At 51.4% G+C, this 17787-nt stretch overlaps 1 protein-coding gene across 1 annotated transcript in view; it reads left to right on the plus strand.

Moving 5' to 3' along the window:
• The first annotated feature begins 919 nt into the window (after nucleotides 1-919).
• ATG16L2 (autophagy related 16 like 2) overlaps nucleotides 920-17787 on the plus strand; it is a 55324-nt gene continuing 38456 nt past the window's right edge. The window contains exon 1 of the mRNA XM_030556608.1: nucleotides 920-1036. Coding sequence (XP_030412468.1) covers nucleotides 922-1036 — 115 coding nt within the window. The 5' untranslated portion in view covers nucleotides 920-921. The remainder of the gene's footprint in view (nucleotides 1037-17787) is intronic.

Here is a 17787-nt window from a genome sequence, read left to right on the forward strand (position 1 = left end):
CTTACCTTTAGGGTCAAGCTGGGTCAGTGTGGGGTCTACCCTGCCCAGCCCCCTGCCCTCAGCTCCCTTCCTCCTGCCGGGGCCAGCCCGGGCTCCAGTCCTCCGCTGCGGGGGAACCGGGCTCCGTGCACTGGGGGGGGGGCGGGCTCCAGCCCCTCCGCTGCGGGGGCGACCGGGCTCCGTGCACTGGGCGGGCCGGGCTCCAGCCCCTCCGCTGCGGGGGGGACCGGGCTCCGTGCACTGGGCGGGGCCGAGCTCCAGCCCCTCCGCTGCGGGGGGGACCGGGCTCCGTGCACGGGGGCGGACCGGGCTCCAGCCCCTCCGCTGCGGGGGGACCGGGCTCCGTGCACGGGGCGGGCCGGGCTCCAGCCCCTCCGCTGCGGGGGGACCGAGCTCCGTGCACGGTGGAAGCCGGGCTCCAGCCCCTCCGCTGCGGGGGGGACCGGGCTCCGTGCACGGTGGAGGCCGGGCTCCAGCCCCTCCGCTGCGGGGGGGACCGGGCTCCGTGCACGGGGCGGGCCGGGCTCCAGCCCCTCCGCTGCGGGGGGACCGGGCTCCGTGCACGGTGAAGGCCGGGCTCCAGCCCTCCGCTGCGGGGGGACCGGGCTCCGTGCACGGGGGGGACCGGGCTCCAGCCCCTCCGCTGCGGGGGGACCGGGCTCCGTGCACGGTGGAGGCCGAGCTCCAGCCCCTCCGCGGGGGACCGGGCTCCAGCCCTCCGCTGCTGGGGGACCGGGCTCGGTGCACGGGGCGGGCCGGGCTCCAGCCCCTCCGCTGCGGGGGGACCGGGCTCCGTGCACGGGGCGGGGCCGAGCAGAGCCCCCTCCCCGGGGCTGGGCCCGCCGGGGGCTTCCCCCGCTGGTGACGTCAGGAGGGTTCCCTCCCCGCGCGGACGCTGCCCGGCCGCCCAGTGCCGCAGCCATGGCCGAGGCGGCGGGGAGCGGCGGCGGCGGGTCCTGGAAGCGTCACATCGTCCGGCAGCTGCAGCTCCGGGACCGGGCGCAGAGCGGCCGCTTCCTGGACGTGGTGCAGGCCTGTGAGCGAGCGGGGCCGGGAGCTGCCGCCTGCGCCGGGCTGGGCCGGGGGCGGGGGTAGCTGGAGCCGCGGGGGGGGGGATGATTCGGGAAGGGAGGGGGGCAGGGGTAGCTGGAGCCGCAGGGGGGGATGATTCGGGAAGGGAGGGGGGCAGGGGTAGCTGGAGCCGCAGGGGGGGATGATTCGGGAAGGGAGGGGGGCAGGGGTAGCTGGAGCCGCAGGGGGGGGGGATGATTCGGGAAGGGAGGGGGGCAGGGGTAGCTGGAGCCGCAGGGGGGGGGATGATTCGGGAAGGGAGGGGGGCAGGGGTAGCTGGAGCCGCAGGGGGGGGGATGATTCGGGAAGGGAGGGGGGCAGGGGTAGCTTGAGCCCTGGAGGGGGTTGATTCGGGAAGGGAGGGGGGCAGGGGTAGCTTGAGCCCTGGGGGAGGGGTTGATTCGAGAAGGGAGGGGTGCAGGGGGTAGCTGGAGCCCTGGAGGGGGATGATTCGAGAAGGGAGAGGGGCAGGGGTAGCTGGAGCCGCGGGGGCGGGGCTGATTCGGGAAAGGAGGGGGTGGGGGTAGCTGGAGCCCTGAGGGGGGATGTTTTGAGAAGGGAGAGGATCAGGGGTAGCTGGAGTCCTGGGGAGGGGGGATGATTTGAAAAGGAAGGGGGAATGATTCGGGAAGGGAGGAGGGCAGGGGTAGCTGGAGCCCAGAGGGGGTTGATTCAGGAAGGGAGGGGGGTAGGGGTAGCTGGAGCCCCAGAGGGGATTGATTCGGGAAGGGAGTGGAACAGGGCAGAGTAGCTGGGGGTCTGGGGTTGCTGCAGCTCTGGGGGCTGCCTGCTTCAGGATAGGAGCAGTCTTGGGGTGGGGGTGATTGGGAGGGGTCAGACGGGAAGGTGTGACCCTGGGGTGGATGTATTTTAGGCAGTGAGGGAAGGGAAAGGGGTAGGTGCAGGCCTGGGGGTTGTACTTTATTTGAGGGAGGGGCAGGACTCGCTGCAGCTCTGGTTTGTGGGTGCCTTTGAAGGAGGAGCAGCCCCGGGTGTGTGGTGGTGGCTGGAGTGCCAGGGGAGCAGCTCCAGGAGTGATCACGCAGAGAAAGGAATAAGGCCACACTTCAGTTTTTGTTACCCAACAAACAGTTGTGTAGCCCAGTCCTGGCCCTTCCCCCTTCTCCCAGCCTCTCATTGGATGAGTCACTTGTTTTGTAGCTGCCTTTGAAATATAAATATCCCATTTCTGTCCCGGAAGTGTGGTTTGCTCAGTTTGGTGCCTGACTCTGCTCTTCTGTTTTGACTTGTAAGTGTGAACTCCGACGCCGTCCTTGTCCTCCCCCCTCCTGTCGCATGTGCATTCTGTGCACTGGCATGTCTCTCCGTGTTGCCATGCGTGTGTCAAATGCCCATTCTGGAGGTAGCCGGATTCCCCCCCCCCCAAATAAATGAGATGTCACGTAGCCAAAAGAAAAGTTTCTGTGGTGTGTGTGGAAGAAGGAACCTTAGGGGTGGTTAGATCAGTGTTCTGCTGACCTTGCTCTGAACTGAGACCCTAGCGAGAAAAGGAGACTTGTTCCCTGCCTGGAAAGAGCGGAATGTTATAGTGTCACAAAGGGAGGTGAAAGGAAAAGCAAAGGGATGAAATTAGCCGAGGGGCCATCTCTAGGTTGCATCTCAGAGAAAACGTCCTGGTGTTTATCAACTATTCCTCTTGTGTGAGCAACAAACATCTTGGAAGGGAGATTAAATCTCATGCTTCGAGGCTCAATCCAATGTCCAAGTATTAGAAGCGGGATTGAGACCTAATGGGGCGACAGGTGCTACGCCTTCCTATGAAGCAGCCAGTGCTGACCACAACCTGTAACAGGATATGGGACCAGATTGACCTAGCAGCCGTTACGCTCCCCAGTCAAGTTTGTTGTTCTGTTGTGCCAGGTGCCGTACAAACACACAGATGCAATCCTTGCCCTGAAGAGCTGATATCCCAGGCTTTGATCTGGTAAGAAGCTCTGTTCAGATGTGCCCCTGAATCGCCATGGATACCTTTTCAGGATCAGGGTCTAACTGAAGTCAGGATGCAAGAAGTGGGTTTAATAAATAGTATGGGGGTGGCTCAAGGTGACTGATAAAATCCCACTATTACATAGCTAGGGAACAGCTGTATGAATCGGATTCTTGCATTTGCCCAGTTCCAATTGTTTAAACATCAGGTTATTTTCTATGTATGTATATATATTTCTATGCAAAATAACACAGTTATTTCCCAGATCCCTCCAGGTCTTCTGGCCATGCCCTCCTCAAAATTCAGTGACTACCAGGTTCCCCAGAAACCGTCTCCCATTGATCGCTGTGGGATAGTGTCCTTGGGGGAGTGGTGGAAGCTCCACCTTTGTAACTGTTGGATCGACTAGTTTTAAAAGTCCTGGAGGAATAATCCTGCCCTGGTCTCAGGGAGATAGATTGGCAGAGTGCTGTGCCTCAGTTTCCCCATCTGTACAATAGTACTGACCTCCTTTGTAAAGAGCTTTGAGATCTGCTGATGAAAAGTGCTATGTAGGAGCTAGGGAATATTATTATTATTAGGGCTTTTCCTTTGCTCATGTCCATGACTATACAGTAACTCCTCACTTAACGTCGTCCTGGTTAACGTTGTTATGTTTCTGATCAATTAGGAAACATGCTTGTTTAAAGTTGCACAATGCTCCTTTCTAGTGTCATTTGGCAGCTGAGGGATAGCTCAGTGGTTTGAGCATTGGCCTGCTAAACCCAGGGTTGTGAGTTCCCTCCTTGAGGGGGCCACTTAGGGATCTGGGGCAAAATCAGCACTCGGTCCTGCTAGTGAAGGCAGGGGGCTGGACTCAATGATCTTTCAGGGTCCCTTCCAGTTCTGAGAGATAGGTATATCTCCATATAGTATATTAAGTCCACTGCTTGCAGGAAGAGCAGCCCGTTGGAGGTAGCTGGTGGGCTTGGAACCAGGGTGGACCATCAGCACCCTGGTTCCCTAAGTTTCCTGTGTGGCAGCCGCCCAGCAGACTATCAATTGCCAGCAGTTCAGCTGATCCTCCCCTCACTGCCGTGTGCTGCTCCTGCTCTTTGCCTTGGAGCTGTTCCTGGGAAACTCCTACTTGCTGTGGGATGGGGATGGGGGGTGACTAATGTCAGGATGTCCCCCTCCCCTCTGGTCCTGCACCCCACTTACCCCATCTCTATAGAGAGGGGAGGACACGACAGGACTCAGGACGGAGGGAACATGCTGGCAGCAGCTGCTGTCTCAACTTGCTGATCTACTTCAAAAGGCAATGTACGTAGAGTGGGGTCAGCGTACTTAAAGGGGCAATGCACAGCGCTGTCTCTCACACACGGTGTGTGTCTCTGTCTGCCATGCTCTCTCCCCTCCCTCCATTCATGCTGTCTTGTAGAGTGTGAGGCTACATTAACAACAATGTGTTAACCCTTGAGGGCTCAGCCACATGCTAGTTCATCATTTAGCAGTAAGGTATTCCCTGGGAAACATCCCACCCTCTGACTCCACCACCTCAACCAAGCTTCACAGTCATCATTGCTGTGGACAGTGTTAAACTGTTTGTTTAAAACTTATATTCTGTGGGTGTGTATGTATATATAAAATATAGCCTTTTGTCTGGCAAAAAAAATTACATTTACAACCTCCCTATTTACATTAATTCTTATGGGGAAATTGGATTTGCTTAACATCCTTTTGCTTAAAGTCACATTTTTCAGGAACAGAATTACAATGTTAAGCGAGGAGTTACTGTATCTGTGTTATGCTTTTCCGAAGGGCATCCAATGTTTCTCACGTCCTCACTTCTGCTAAATGGTTGCTTTGGGTCAAAGGTGACTACAACCTTTCCCATTGCTAATAAGTCTTTACATTTCCTTTCCCCTCCAAGTGCTTTCCAGGCCCTTCAGCTGCGTTTCTGATCCTGGTTTCACCCTAACTTTCTGCATCACACTTCAGAACCAAAGCGAAAGAGCATGTACAGAATGTGTCAAGTAAACCAGGTGCTCTAGTATCCTCTGCAAGGATGGCGAGGTTGTGAGTCTTGGGAGAACTCAGCTCTTTCCTTTGACACGTGTGTTTTGAGATTGGCAGGCAATGTCTGGGTGTGCTTTCGCTTTCTGCTCCTTCTCCGAAGGGCTGTGTCAGGCTGATGCAGACTGATCTGCTCTATACAAACACTGTATTGCTGACAACAGATGTAGGCACTGGTGAAGCACTGAACCACTGCTGAAGCCTGCTGTGGTCTGCGCTTGTATCTAAATCAGGTTCAACGCTGATACGGCTCACCCTCCCTCCCCTCCCCACCCCACCCCGCCATGCTGTTTTCAGCAACAGGTTGTTCTTGTGTAGACAAGGTTTCGTTATTATTCCTGTTTTTTGCCTTGCCCTCTGACTCTGTGCCCTGGGAGTTAGGTAAGAGAGAGGGGTCGGGGGTACAGTAAATTGGGTATTCTTCACTTTAGGGATGACGCAGGGCTGAAACACAGAAAAGAGCAGGGGAAACCTACTCCTGACGACAAACGCAGCCAGAATTATAATGGGGGGAAAGCCCTCATTTATTCCCCTCTGAAACTCTTCTCCTCCAGCCTGGATACCTTGTGGGAGTTCGCTCACTCTCCGTTTCTGACTCTAGCTGGAGGAGAGAAGGAAGAAGATCAGCTGCCAATCTGCCAGCCAGGGAATTGGAAGGCAAAGCCTCTAGGCCTGCAGGTGCAGTTCCAGGAGGCCGATTTCCAGAGAGGAAGGCTGGTGCAATGGTTAGGGAGCTAGCCTGTGACCTAGGAGCCTGGGGTTAAGTTCCCTGCTCTGCCAGAGACTCGGGCAGGTTGGTTAGGCCCAGGTCTGCGAAGGCGTTTGGGCTCCTAACGTTCATTGATTTCAAGTACTGTTGGGGAAATGGGCCTTTGTCCCTCTGGGCCTCACTTTCTCTGTGTAAAGCAGGCGGGGTGATAGCGAGGGTAAGTGCATCACAGGTTGTGAGCTGCTCAGATATTACAGTAACGGGGGACAGATACGATTGTAGCAGGCTAGGGTTACAGTACAGCCCAGAACTCTTAGGTTCTCTTTCCAGCTCTTCCATTGACTTTGCCGAGGTGACTCTGGACAGTCTCATAAGCTCTTTGAGTGTCAGTTTCTACCTCTGTGAAATGACCATACTTTTACAGGTGCTGCTGTTGAGTCTGACGATCACAGGAGTGTTGTAAAACTGAACTAGCTCATGTTTGGACAGGCGCGGGGAAATGAGACACAGGCTTGAAGTGACTTCCCCGAGGCCGGGTTACGATTAGAATCTGGGAGTTTCTAACTCCCAATTCTCTTCGTTCAGCTAGACTGGGTCACTGGTGCTGGCAGGTCTTTTGAGATCCCCCAATAAAAGGCTCTATAGAATTGCAAAGAGTGAAGTAATACAATCCCCGTGCCTTCTCTCCCACCGTAACCTACAGTCTGGTGGAGTTAAAAATGCGGGGCGGGGGATTTAAAATTCACTGCACTCAAATCCCGTCCCACATTCAAGAAGAGGGTCTCCACCTGTCTCCAATTCTTGCTGGTCTTTCTCAGCCCCAGCAGGCCAGTCTCTTGCTTCAGGTCCCAAAGTGATCCCTGCCTAGCTAGCTGAGAAGACACTTCTCATAGTGCCTCACAGTTGGGTGCGTTATAGGGGGATTGTGCTTTTTCTCAGGGGCATCCAGCATTAGCTGCTAACAGAGGTGACCCAAACCATTACTCTCTATACGATACAGCAGCTCCTATGTTTCAAAGGGGGAAAAAAGGTCTCTCTGGGTCACGTAAATATGTTTCATACACTGAAGTTTATTCTGCTTTAACCTAATAGTTATTTTCTTCCTTCTGTGAGGATGACTTTTTTTCTTTCATTTTCAGTATCGCTTCTCTATCAGAGACCCAAGTCGAGGAGCATGAATTTTGACATCCCCCATCAGATTATGCAATATTGCTTTGCTGTATAGCCTCTGGAAAGTGACTCAGAACCCAACGGGAATTGCCCTTTTTTAACAGGCTGGTTTTCATTCTCACAGCTGAGCCTGGGTGACGGCTGTAATACACAGCCTGTCGTTCCATCGGAGGTGTTCACCATTCCTCTCCTATGTAGAGCCACAGCTTCCAGGCTGCATTGTAGAATCATAGAATATCAGGGTTGGAGGAGACCTCAGGAGGTATCTAGTCCAACCCCTGCTCAAAGCAGGACCAACCCCAACTAAATCATCCCAGCCAAGGCTTTGTCAAGCCGGGCCTTTAAAACCTCTAAGGAAGGAGATTCCACCACCTCCCTAGGTAACCCATTCCAGCGCTTCACCATCCTCCTAGTGAAACAGTGTTTCCTAAAATCCAACCTAAACCTCCCCCACTGCATCTTGAGACCAGTGCATTACTGGGTGCACTGTGCCAGGGAGTGGCTTGGAAAGGACTCAAACATCAGCTAGTTCCCACTGGCTCACCTGTTGGAAGGCCCAAGTTGCCATCAACACAATGAAAGCTGGTGCTCTATGCTCTGTCCTTGCTCTCTCTTTGCTCCTGGGTCCAGCTCAGGCTATTGACTATGCTCTATTACAGAGGTCCCCAAACTGTGGGGTGCACCCCCCTTGGGGGGAGGGGGACAAAGAGGAAGGTCGGAAGACTGGAAAAGGGCAAATATAGTGCTCATCTATAAGAAGGGAAATAAGGACAACACAGAGAATTACAGACCAGACAGCTTAACTTCTGTACCCAGAAAGATAATGGAGCAAATAATCAAGCAGTCAATTTGCAAACACTTAGAAGATAATAAGGTGATAAATAACAGTCAGCCTGGATTTATCAACAACAAATCGCCTCAAACCAACCTGATAGCTTTCTTTGACAGGGTAACAAGCCTTGTGGAGGGGGGGAAGTGGTAGATGTGGTATATCTTGACTTTAATAAGGCTTTTGATATTGTCTCACATGACCTTCTCATAAACAAACTAGGGAGATACAACCTTGATGGAGCTACTATAAGGTGGGTGAATAACTGGTTGGAAAATCGTTCCCGGAAAGTAGTTATCAGTGGTTCACAGTCCTGCTGGAAGTGCATAACAAGTGGGATCCCACAGGGATCGGTTCTGGTCTGGTTCTGTTCAATATCTTCATCAATGATTTAGATAATGGCATAGAGAGAACACTTATAAAGTTTGCAGACAATACTAAGCTGGGAGGGGTTGCAAGTGCTTTGGAGAGAGGATTAAAATTCAAAATGATCTGGACAAACTGGAGAAATGGTCTGAAGTAAATAGGATGAAATTCAATAAGGACAAATGGAAAGTACTCCCCTTAGGAAGGAACTATCAGTTGCACACATACACAATGGGAAATGACTGCCTAGGAAGGACTACTGTGGAAAGGGATTTGGGGTCATAGTGGATCACAAGCTAAATAAGAGTCAACAGTGTAATGCTGTTGCAAAAAAAGCAAACATCATTCTGGGGTGTATTAACAGGAGTGTTGTATGCAAGACACAAGAAGTAATTCTTCTACTCTACTCCACGCTGATAAGGCCTCAGCTGGAGTATTGTGTCCAGTTCTGGGCACCACGTTTCAGGAAAGATGTGGACAAATTGGAGGAGGTCCAGAGAAAGTCAACAAAAATAATTAAAGGTCTAGAAAACATGACCTCTGAGAGAAGATTGAAGATATTGGGTTTGTTCTGTCTGGAGAAGAGAAGACTGTGAAGGGGACATGATAAGTTTTCATGTACATAAAAGGTTGTTACAAGGAGGAAGGAGAAAAATTGTTCTTGTTAACAGCTGAGGGTAGGACAAGAAGTAATGGGCTTAAATTGCAGCAAGGGCAGTTTAGGTTGGACATTAGAAAAAATGTCCTAGCTGTCAGGGTGGTTAAGCACTGGAATAAATTGCCCAGGAAGGTGGTGGAATCTCCGTCATTAAGGGTTTTTAAGAGCAGGTTGGAGAAACACCTGTCAGGGATGGGCTAAATTATACTTAGTCCTGCCTTGAGTGCCGGGGCCTGGACTAAATGACCTCTCGAGGTCCCTTCCTCTCCTATGATTCCAGGGTGCGTGATGGGACCCAGGCCAGCCCCCCGCAGGAGGCAGGGAGAGAGCCTGGCCATGGCCCTGCACCTGGTCCCGTGCCCCGCCTTAGCTCCGCACGCAGCCGTGGGTCTGACTACTGGCCCTCACCACAGCCTGGCTGCAGCTCCGCTCCCAGCCCTGTTCCCACCCCTATCCTCAGCCACTGGCAGTGGCTTTGTTCCTGGCCCCTGACCTGCCCCCAGCCTTGGTCCCCTGCCCTCCGACTCTGGCTCCTGGGGTGGGAGGGGTGCACCACAGACAGGGGTAAGGGAGGGCGCGACCCTGAAAAGTTTGGAGACTGCTGCTCTATTAGGTCTAGGACCCAGTTGCCTGAGATACCAAGCCTTTCTGATTGGTCATGGGAGTTAGAATCCGCTGACTCTTCCTGCCCTGGTGGAAAATTTTCAGCTGGTTCTGGTTGGCTCCTAGAACTTGGGACAGAGCGGCAAGAATCTTGAGCCACTGGTGGCTTCTGGCCTCCAGCAAAAATCTTCAGAAGCCAGTGGAGACCAGCTGGAGGAGCCTAACTGGGTTTACTCGAACTGGCTGTGGGGGAGGGGAAAGCAGGGGAGTGTCGAAACTCTTGGTTCTCATTGGAGAGCCCTTGTCCGTCCTGGTCAAGATTGATGAGGCTGCAGCCACTAAATAAGACTTATCTGTGCCATCGACTTTCTACCCCCCCTTTAGGGGTGAGGAGGCTGGTTGGGGAACTGGGCTAGTTTCAGCTGGTTTGTGGTTGACTGAAGGCTGTTGGTGGTGGAAGGTGCCCAGTGGTGGAACCTCAGTCAAAGCTTCTAAAATTATGCTCTGCCCGTGCTGCAGAGAGGATGGTCTCAGGGCCAAAGCATGTGCTAGAGAAGTGCTGGGTGAACTTGGCTTCAGTGTTGTGGAGACGTATTGCGGAAGGAATGCTGGGGGGGCGTAGATGGATATTGCACTTGGGTCTGTAAGCTCTGAGCTTTGTGATCATCTCGGGAGGGGAAGGGAAGGGAGTGCTACACCATGGACTGGCTGCCAAGAGATCTTCATAGCCAGCCCTCCTGAGCCTCAGTCATATGGCTGATCATTCGCTCCCCTGGAGGGCAGATGCAATGGAAAATCATGGCTGTAAAGGGAGAGGCATCTCTCATGTAGAGCTTGGCTATTGGGATCAGGACTTTGGTTACTCTCTATTTGGCACTGGGGTGACCACTCCGGGAATCCTGTGTCCAGCTCTGGTGCCCACATGTCAAGGAGGATGTTGATAAATTGGAGAAGATTCAGAGAAGAGCCACGAGAACGATCAAAGGTTTGGAAAACCTGCCTGATAGTGATAGACCCAAGAAGCTCAATCTGTATATCGCAACAAAAAGCAGGTTAAGGGGTGACTTGATCACAGTCTATAAGTAGCTACATGGGGGACAGGAATTTGATAATAGAGGGTTCCTCAGTCTAGCAGATGAAGGTCTAACAAGATCCAGTGGCTGGAAGTGGAAGCCAGGCAAAATTCAGACTGGAAATAAGGTTGAAGTTTTTAACAGTGAGGTAATCAACCATTGGAACAATTTACCCGGGGTTGTGGTGGATTCATTGGCCATTTTAAAATCAAGATTGGAGTATTCTAAGAGATCTGCTCTGGTTCAAACACAGAGTAAGGCCTTGTTATGCAGGAGGTCAAAGCAGATAATCCCTGCAATCCCACCTGGCTTTATAATCTCTGATGGTGTTCGGTGGGGAGCTGATGCAGTGACTGAGGTGATGCAGTCCCTTCTACTGGTGTGGCTCAGAAAAGCAAAACGTTCGCATTGAAGTCATACGCCATGTTTAACCCAGAGATGGCACTAAGAGGGTTCTAGTCATGTCTCCCTGATCAGTGTAGACAGGAAAGCCTCCTCGCCTTTGTAACCATGTTAAGCACAGCATATAACATGTTTTTATACCACTTGTTCCTTGCACAGTGTCAGTGTTTGGAGACAGGGCCTTAAACTAACACCTTTTTATACTTACACACGCGCACACACTCTCTCTCTCTCTCTCTCTGGAGAAGACCTAAACACAGTCTGTTCTTCATGTCAGCTCCTGGCTTCACTAATGTGTGACGTCTCTCAATGGAGAGCACTTTTATCAGGCCCATACAATCGATGGGTTTCGGTAAAGCGAGTGGTATTTAGTGCTCTTGGAAAACACCCTGGATACCTAGAAGATCTGTTTAGCCAGAGAACTAGTACAGCCCAAACCAGCTGGGCTACTCCCACTCCTCCGTCACTGTCCTTATCATCTGTATTTACCGTAGGTCTAGGTTCAGTGTTGTGCATCAGGACCCCGTTGTGCGAGGTGCTGTACAAATAGGAACAAAAAGACCAGCCCTGCCTCAAAGAGTTTGCAGTCGTGGTATCAGATCAGAGACAACAGATGGATGCAGACTGATGAGGGAGTGCCAGAAAGTGAGCCAGTGCTGGTCAGCGTGATTGGTGGTGGTGATCAGGCCAGCAGCAGAGTTTGGAGAAGAGATCACAAGGCAGACCATGAGAAGACTTTGCGGACCTTTCTGGCGAGCTCCTCCCCAGCGTGTCGGGCGGTAGGGGAGAAAGCACGAAGGTGCTTGTTTCGAAATCTAACACGTGGTTGAGGCCAGCTGACATCGTGGGCTGATGGGAGGCAGGAGGCGATGACCCAGTAGCATCTGAGACAGCTGGGTGGGGATAGACCGGAAAGGGCCTTGAAAATGAAGACAAGTAGCTTGGTTCATGGGACTGAGACGGCAGAGTCAGTGGACGGGCATAGTGTGCCTCACCCTCACCTGCTGGCATCACCTCTCTAGTTCAGAGGTTACTAAAAGTCCCAGGTCCGTTCAGCCATTGGCACTTTTGCTGAGACTGTCGGCAGGTGGGCCAGAGGTGGCATCTCATGTGTGTCACTCGGCTGGAATTAACAATGTGCCAGTGGGAAAAGATGTGCATGGGGAAGATTTGTATTTGATCTACCACCCCATAAAGAATTCGGTATTTTTACCAAAGCACTGGAGCAGTGATGGACGCTTCGAAGGAACCAACCAGCTTTGGGAGGAGATACCACACTGCACACACCCACAACACAGTTGATAAATGAAGCATGCCTCCAATTTAGTCTCTAGGAATTTGGTAATAGCAGCCAACATGAGTGTAGCATGATAATATCAAACCAGAATCTGCTGGGTGTAAACACCAAGGGGAGAGAGAGGAGTGACCTCAGGTTATGTAATATACAGCTGCTGTGTTCCAACACAGAGGTGGTTGCATTTCAGCATGATTGACACAGTCCCAGAAAGGATGTGTGATGGGTCCCCCCCGACCCCAGGTGCCACCTGCAACTGGGGTACCACTGAGCCCCCCAACCCAGAACAAAGAGTAATGGTCTCAAGTTGCAGTGGGGGAGGTTTAGGTTGGATATTAGGAAACACTATTTCACTAGGAGGGTGGTGAAGCTCTGGAATGGTTCCCGGGGGGGGGGGGGTGGAATCTCCTTCCTTCGAGGTTTTTAAGGCCTGGCTTGACAAAGCTCTGGCTGGGATGATTTAGTTGGGGTTGGTCCTGCTTTGAGCAGGGGGTTGGACTACATATCTCCTGAGGTCCCTTCCAACCCAGATATTCTGTGATTCTATGATTCTGTGACCCACCAGCCTGGGCTCCCTCTCACACTGCACTGCTGTGACAAGCTACAAAGCCCTCCAGCCTGCACTTTCACCAGCATACATACAGGTAGGAGCACACCCAGATGCAGTTAGAAGCAGAATCTCTGACCAGCCCCTGCATGAGAAGGCTACTCCCAGCTCCTCGGGCATGCACCCCCTCTGGAGTATAAACCCCAAATTATACCATCTTGTGCTGCACAGGGAACCATGCAGCATAATCTCATAAAATTCGCCCCTTCCCTCAATGTGGAGAGGAATATGCAACAGCCTGTTGCCCCTGAGTTATGATTCCCACACACTTCACTCCAACTCACTGGTTTAGATAAAGCAAAAACAAGTTTATTAGCTACAGAAGATAGATTTTAAGTGATAAGGGCTAGCAAACAGACCTAAGCGGATAGAGGAAAGTGAAAACTAAGTTTAAGATACTAAATAGATTGTCTGTGAAGAGCAGATTCTCACCTTAGGAGATGATACAAGCAGGCTGCAGAGTCTTAAGGGGCAAGCTGCACTTGCTTGGCAGCTTGGAATCCCCAGGTGTTTCATAAAATCCGTTTAGCCTGGGTCTAGCACTTCCCCCAGTTTGGTCTTTGTTCCTCAGGTGCTTCCAGGAGTCTTCTTGTGTGAAGAGCAAATAACCCCAGATGATGTCACTTCCTGCCTTATGTGCATTTGCATCTGTCAGGAACCCTTTGTTCCTGAAGCTTGGTTCCCAGACCAGCTTCTGGAAAAATCCTGACATCCCAAGTCTAGAGACATGGTCTCATCACATGGCCTTGTAGAATCATAGCAGCGATTGGGCTGCCTGTAGCATGCTCAGGAAGGCTCCCCGGGTGGGAGATATGCCGCTCCCAAGGCCTATTGGCTTTTCCTAATGGCTCATTGCCCCGAATAGGCCCTTCCCAACCAACTCTTAGACTGAAGGCATCTTGTCTACTGGGCGTTACGCAAGTGTAACTACATTTGAAATACAGATACACAGTTAATATTAAGAACTTCAGATACAAAAATGATACATACCTGCAGATTGAAAAACTTATGATTTGCAGAATGTGATTATTCTATGACACCTCTATGACGGTGGTGCCCATGGGAGCCAGCTGAGGACACTCAATTAGGGTGAACTGCAAACAAAACGGGGCAGATAAACCCCAAACGCTGGTGGATATTCCAATACTTAGGTTTACCAAGCTAGCACAGAACAGCTTCTGTAGTACCTCACTGGTTACTTAGAAGTTCAAACAACGCAGTTCCCTTAAAATGCCCAGCCCCAGGCCTCCATCCAGACACACATGTTAGATATGATGATGAATACTGAAAATCTTATCATATAAAAGAAAAGATTCTTCCAATCCCAAAGGATCAGCCACGCACCCAGGTTCAATTATAACTTGGATCTTACCCAAAATACACACTATAGCCAATTATTATTAACTAAACTACAATTTATTAAAAAAGAAGAGAGAGAGTGTGTTGGTTAAAAGATCAATATACATACAGACCTTAATTTAATTCTTGAGGTTCAGATACATAGCAGAGATGATCTTGTAGTTGCCAAAAGTCCCTTTAGAAATAGTCCATAGGTTACAGTCCAATGGCCATATTCAGGGTGACTCCAGTCGGTGACTGGGGATCTCAATCCTTATGGCTTACGAGTCTCCCTCTTGAAACCCAAAGCAGATCTGAGATGAAGCAGGATCATGCCCCAGGGTTCTTATACATTTCCAGCAGCCTTTTGGTCTGAGAAAACAATAGGCTTAACTCTCTTTCTCCCAAATATCCTGGCAATTAGCACAGGGTAATTTATCTATTAAACAGTTCAGATACAGGTTACCACAACCTTCAAAGTGACATATAGACAATAATACTATTTCCCTCAAGTGTCTTCGTAAATGTTAATATTCCTTTTTTGATCTTTGAATCAAAGCTATAGCAATAGACAAGACTTGTTTGCTTACATCAGAAGACCTGAGCAAACACCTGCCCTTCTACCTCTAACAATGCAGACTTGCATTTCAAGTCTATTCATTTACATATCTTCCTAACCTGTCTCTAAAGTTCGGCCATGGGTCAGATCAGTCTGTGAGTTAATTAACTCTTTCTGGCCCTGTCATCCTTCAATGACATATTAGATCAGACTCATAACATCACAACCTCACCTCACTTATCTTGCATCATACATCATAAATTATGTCATAATCACATCATCATAATATCACTGTGAAGAATGTGGGATGTAGTGTCAGAAGATGCATGATGTGTAATCTCCTTTGGGAGGAAAGGCACCAGAGAAATGGGAAGGTTGTACTGTTCTCATTCTGGCTTCCTTGGGGTTTAGCTGAAATTTCTGTTTCTGTGCACCCTGTAGAGTAAAATAATTGGATTCCGCCTGATGATACTGTCATGTTTGCACCTCAACAGGATGATGCTCATAATAAACCAAGGGCTCTTAATCGCTGTCTCCATCTGACAGACCTTTGATGGTCAGGAAGATCTGACCTATTTTGGGATAGTTGGTGGCTCTGGGTCTTGATATTTATAGAAAACTCGGGGGGCAATTTCCCTTCATCCCAGCGGTGCCCATGATCTCCAGGCACCTCACCCCTTGTGTATTTAGACTCTCTTGCTGCAGAGAGAACAGGGCTCTTAGCTCAGCGGTAACTCGAGGCAGAGGAGAAGCTCTGCAGTCCTTCCTTGCGACGGGGGTGGATCTCGCTGTAGCCACTGGTGGGTGGATGATCACCATCTTAGTTCTCTCCTTGCATGGTCCTCTCCATCTGGCTCAGGCCTGAGGGTACCTGTGCTAGTCAGTGCCTCTCTCCAGCCTTAGTGACAAGTTATGCCATTCCTCAGACCAGTGTCGGGCTACATCAGGTCCCCGGGTGCCACTCCCTTATCTCTGCAATAGCAAGCATGTGGTGCACTGATCTCGTGGGCCAGTGCTAAGCCAGGGCAAAGGTTCGGGGTTAGGCAGCTCGGGCCCAGTGCCTGTTGGTGCCTTAACGGCCTAGGTCTGTGGTTTGAAACACAGTTCAAATCTCAGCCCTTCTTCTTCCCGGGCTGGCTGTCCTGAATTTACTGTGCAGCTCTGAACAGCCACGGTCTTTTCACTGCTGTGTGGGCATGAGATCCCACCACACTTCTGATCTGGATGCGGAGGAGGTTATTCCTTCACTGGGGTCAGCGGGTGAGAATGGTGACGTCCGGGCCATGTGGAGCGACAGCCGCCGGACGTCAGTCCCCGAAGAAATCATTCCAAAGCTCTGAGTGCGGGGACCTTTTGAGGGTGAACCGGGCTTGGCTGCATTGGGAGATTCCATGTCTTGGGAACTGTCTGGCTGAGCCGGGGTCTTTTGTTTGGGTTTTGCTGCCTCGTTAGATTTAGTGAACAAGAAACAAAGCCCAACATTCCAGGTCTTTTGTGCAACCCGGCACCGCCATGATTCAGCCCTTTCAATCCCTCCGCTCATTTCCTGTTCTGACACCAAGCCCCCACCCCCCAGGGCAAGCTTCCAACTCACCTCCCACACACCCACAGGTCCAGCTCCCCCCCCCCAGTGCCATTAGGCCCCTGCCTTGTCACCCAGGTCTTTTCTGTGGAGCATTGAAAACTGTCTCTAGAAACAGCATTCAGCCAGGGACTGGCTAGTGGCTGTGGGTCCGAGGATCTGATGTGCCCCCAGTGCCTTAAGAACGTTGATGGCTTTTGGCAAAGGGCCTGGGGCTGGAGGTGACATGGAGAGAGGGACAGGTTATAGCAGCAGAATTCAGAGGACGTGAGCCTGTATCACAGCGATAGTGTCACAGCGACAGTGTCTCATCAAGCCCAAAGGAGTCCAGACTTAGCGGTAGCTTGTTCCTTAAAGATCTTGCCAGTTTGAGCGCCAGCATGAGTCCAAGGGTGTGTTTGTCTTTCCGTTGAATGACTCCTTTAAATGGATTTAGTTAAACCCTCCTCATGGGCACCTGAAGTTGCATTACACCTGCCTTATATCAAGTTAGCTTAATTCAGTCAGCCGGAGCCTTAGCCTTTCCCATGGTGAGTCTTGCCCACATGCTCAGGGTTTACCTGGTCGCCATATTTGGGGTCGGGAAGGAATTTTCCTCCAGGGCAGATTGGCAGAGGCCTTGGAGGTTTTTCGCCTTCTTCTGCAGCATGGGGCACCGTTCACTTGCTGGAGGATTCTCTGCACCTTGAAGTCTTCAAACCACAATTTGAGGACTTCAATAGCTCAGACATAGGTTAAGGGTTTGTTATAGAAGTGGGTGGGTGAGATTCTGTGGCCTGTGTTGTGCAGGAGGTCGGACTAGATGATCATAATGGTCCCTTCTGACCGTAAGTCTATGAGAGAGTCTCTTAATGCCACTCGACAGCACCTCTGGGCAGGTGTAGCCTGCGGGAGAACTGGAGCCTTGGGCTCCAGGAGGGCAACCTGTCAGAGATGCTCATTGTCTCCAGGCCTGTCATTTTTGAGAGGGGCAGTGCTCCCCCAGCAGTGCTCAGCACCTCTGCAAATCAGGCCATCAGCCTTCCCTTCCTCTTGTTCTCCAGCCGCTTGGCACTGCAGGTGGCTGCATGTGGCTTTGGAGCGGTTTCTAAACAGAGCGGAGCTCAGCCAGCCTGGAGGAGCAGCGCCACGTGAGTTCTCTTGCTGTAAAGTAACTCGTGCCACAGTTGTGTTAGAGAGGACAGGGTGGGGCTCTCCACATGTGTCCGACAGAACCGAAAGCTCAGGGATGTTACGAGGCCGCTCTTAGTGGAGAAGGTGAGCTGGTCACGGAAGATGATGGGAAGGCAGAGCTGCTCAGTGTCTGCTTTGCTTCAGTCTTCTCACAAAAAATAACGTGACTGGACGACTGGACGTGAGGTTACCACGGACAATAAAGGGGAAGAGATGCAGATCCGTATTTGTAAAGAACATGTCAGATCTTCTGACTAATTTGAATGAGATCAAGTCAGCATAGTCTGATGCTGTTCATCCCAGGGTGCTGACGAATTAGCTGAAGAAATCTTGGAGCCACTGGCAATAAT

This window comes from Gopherus evgoodei, chromosome 1 (genome assembly GCF_007399415.2).
Source record: "Gopherus evgoodei ecotype Sinaloan lineage chromosome 1, rGopEvg1_v1.p, whole genome shotgun sequence".
In the NCBI taxonomy this organism is placed as follows: Eukaryota; Metazoa; Chordata; order Testudines; family Testudinidae; genus Gopherus; species Gopherus evgoodei.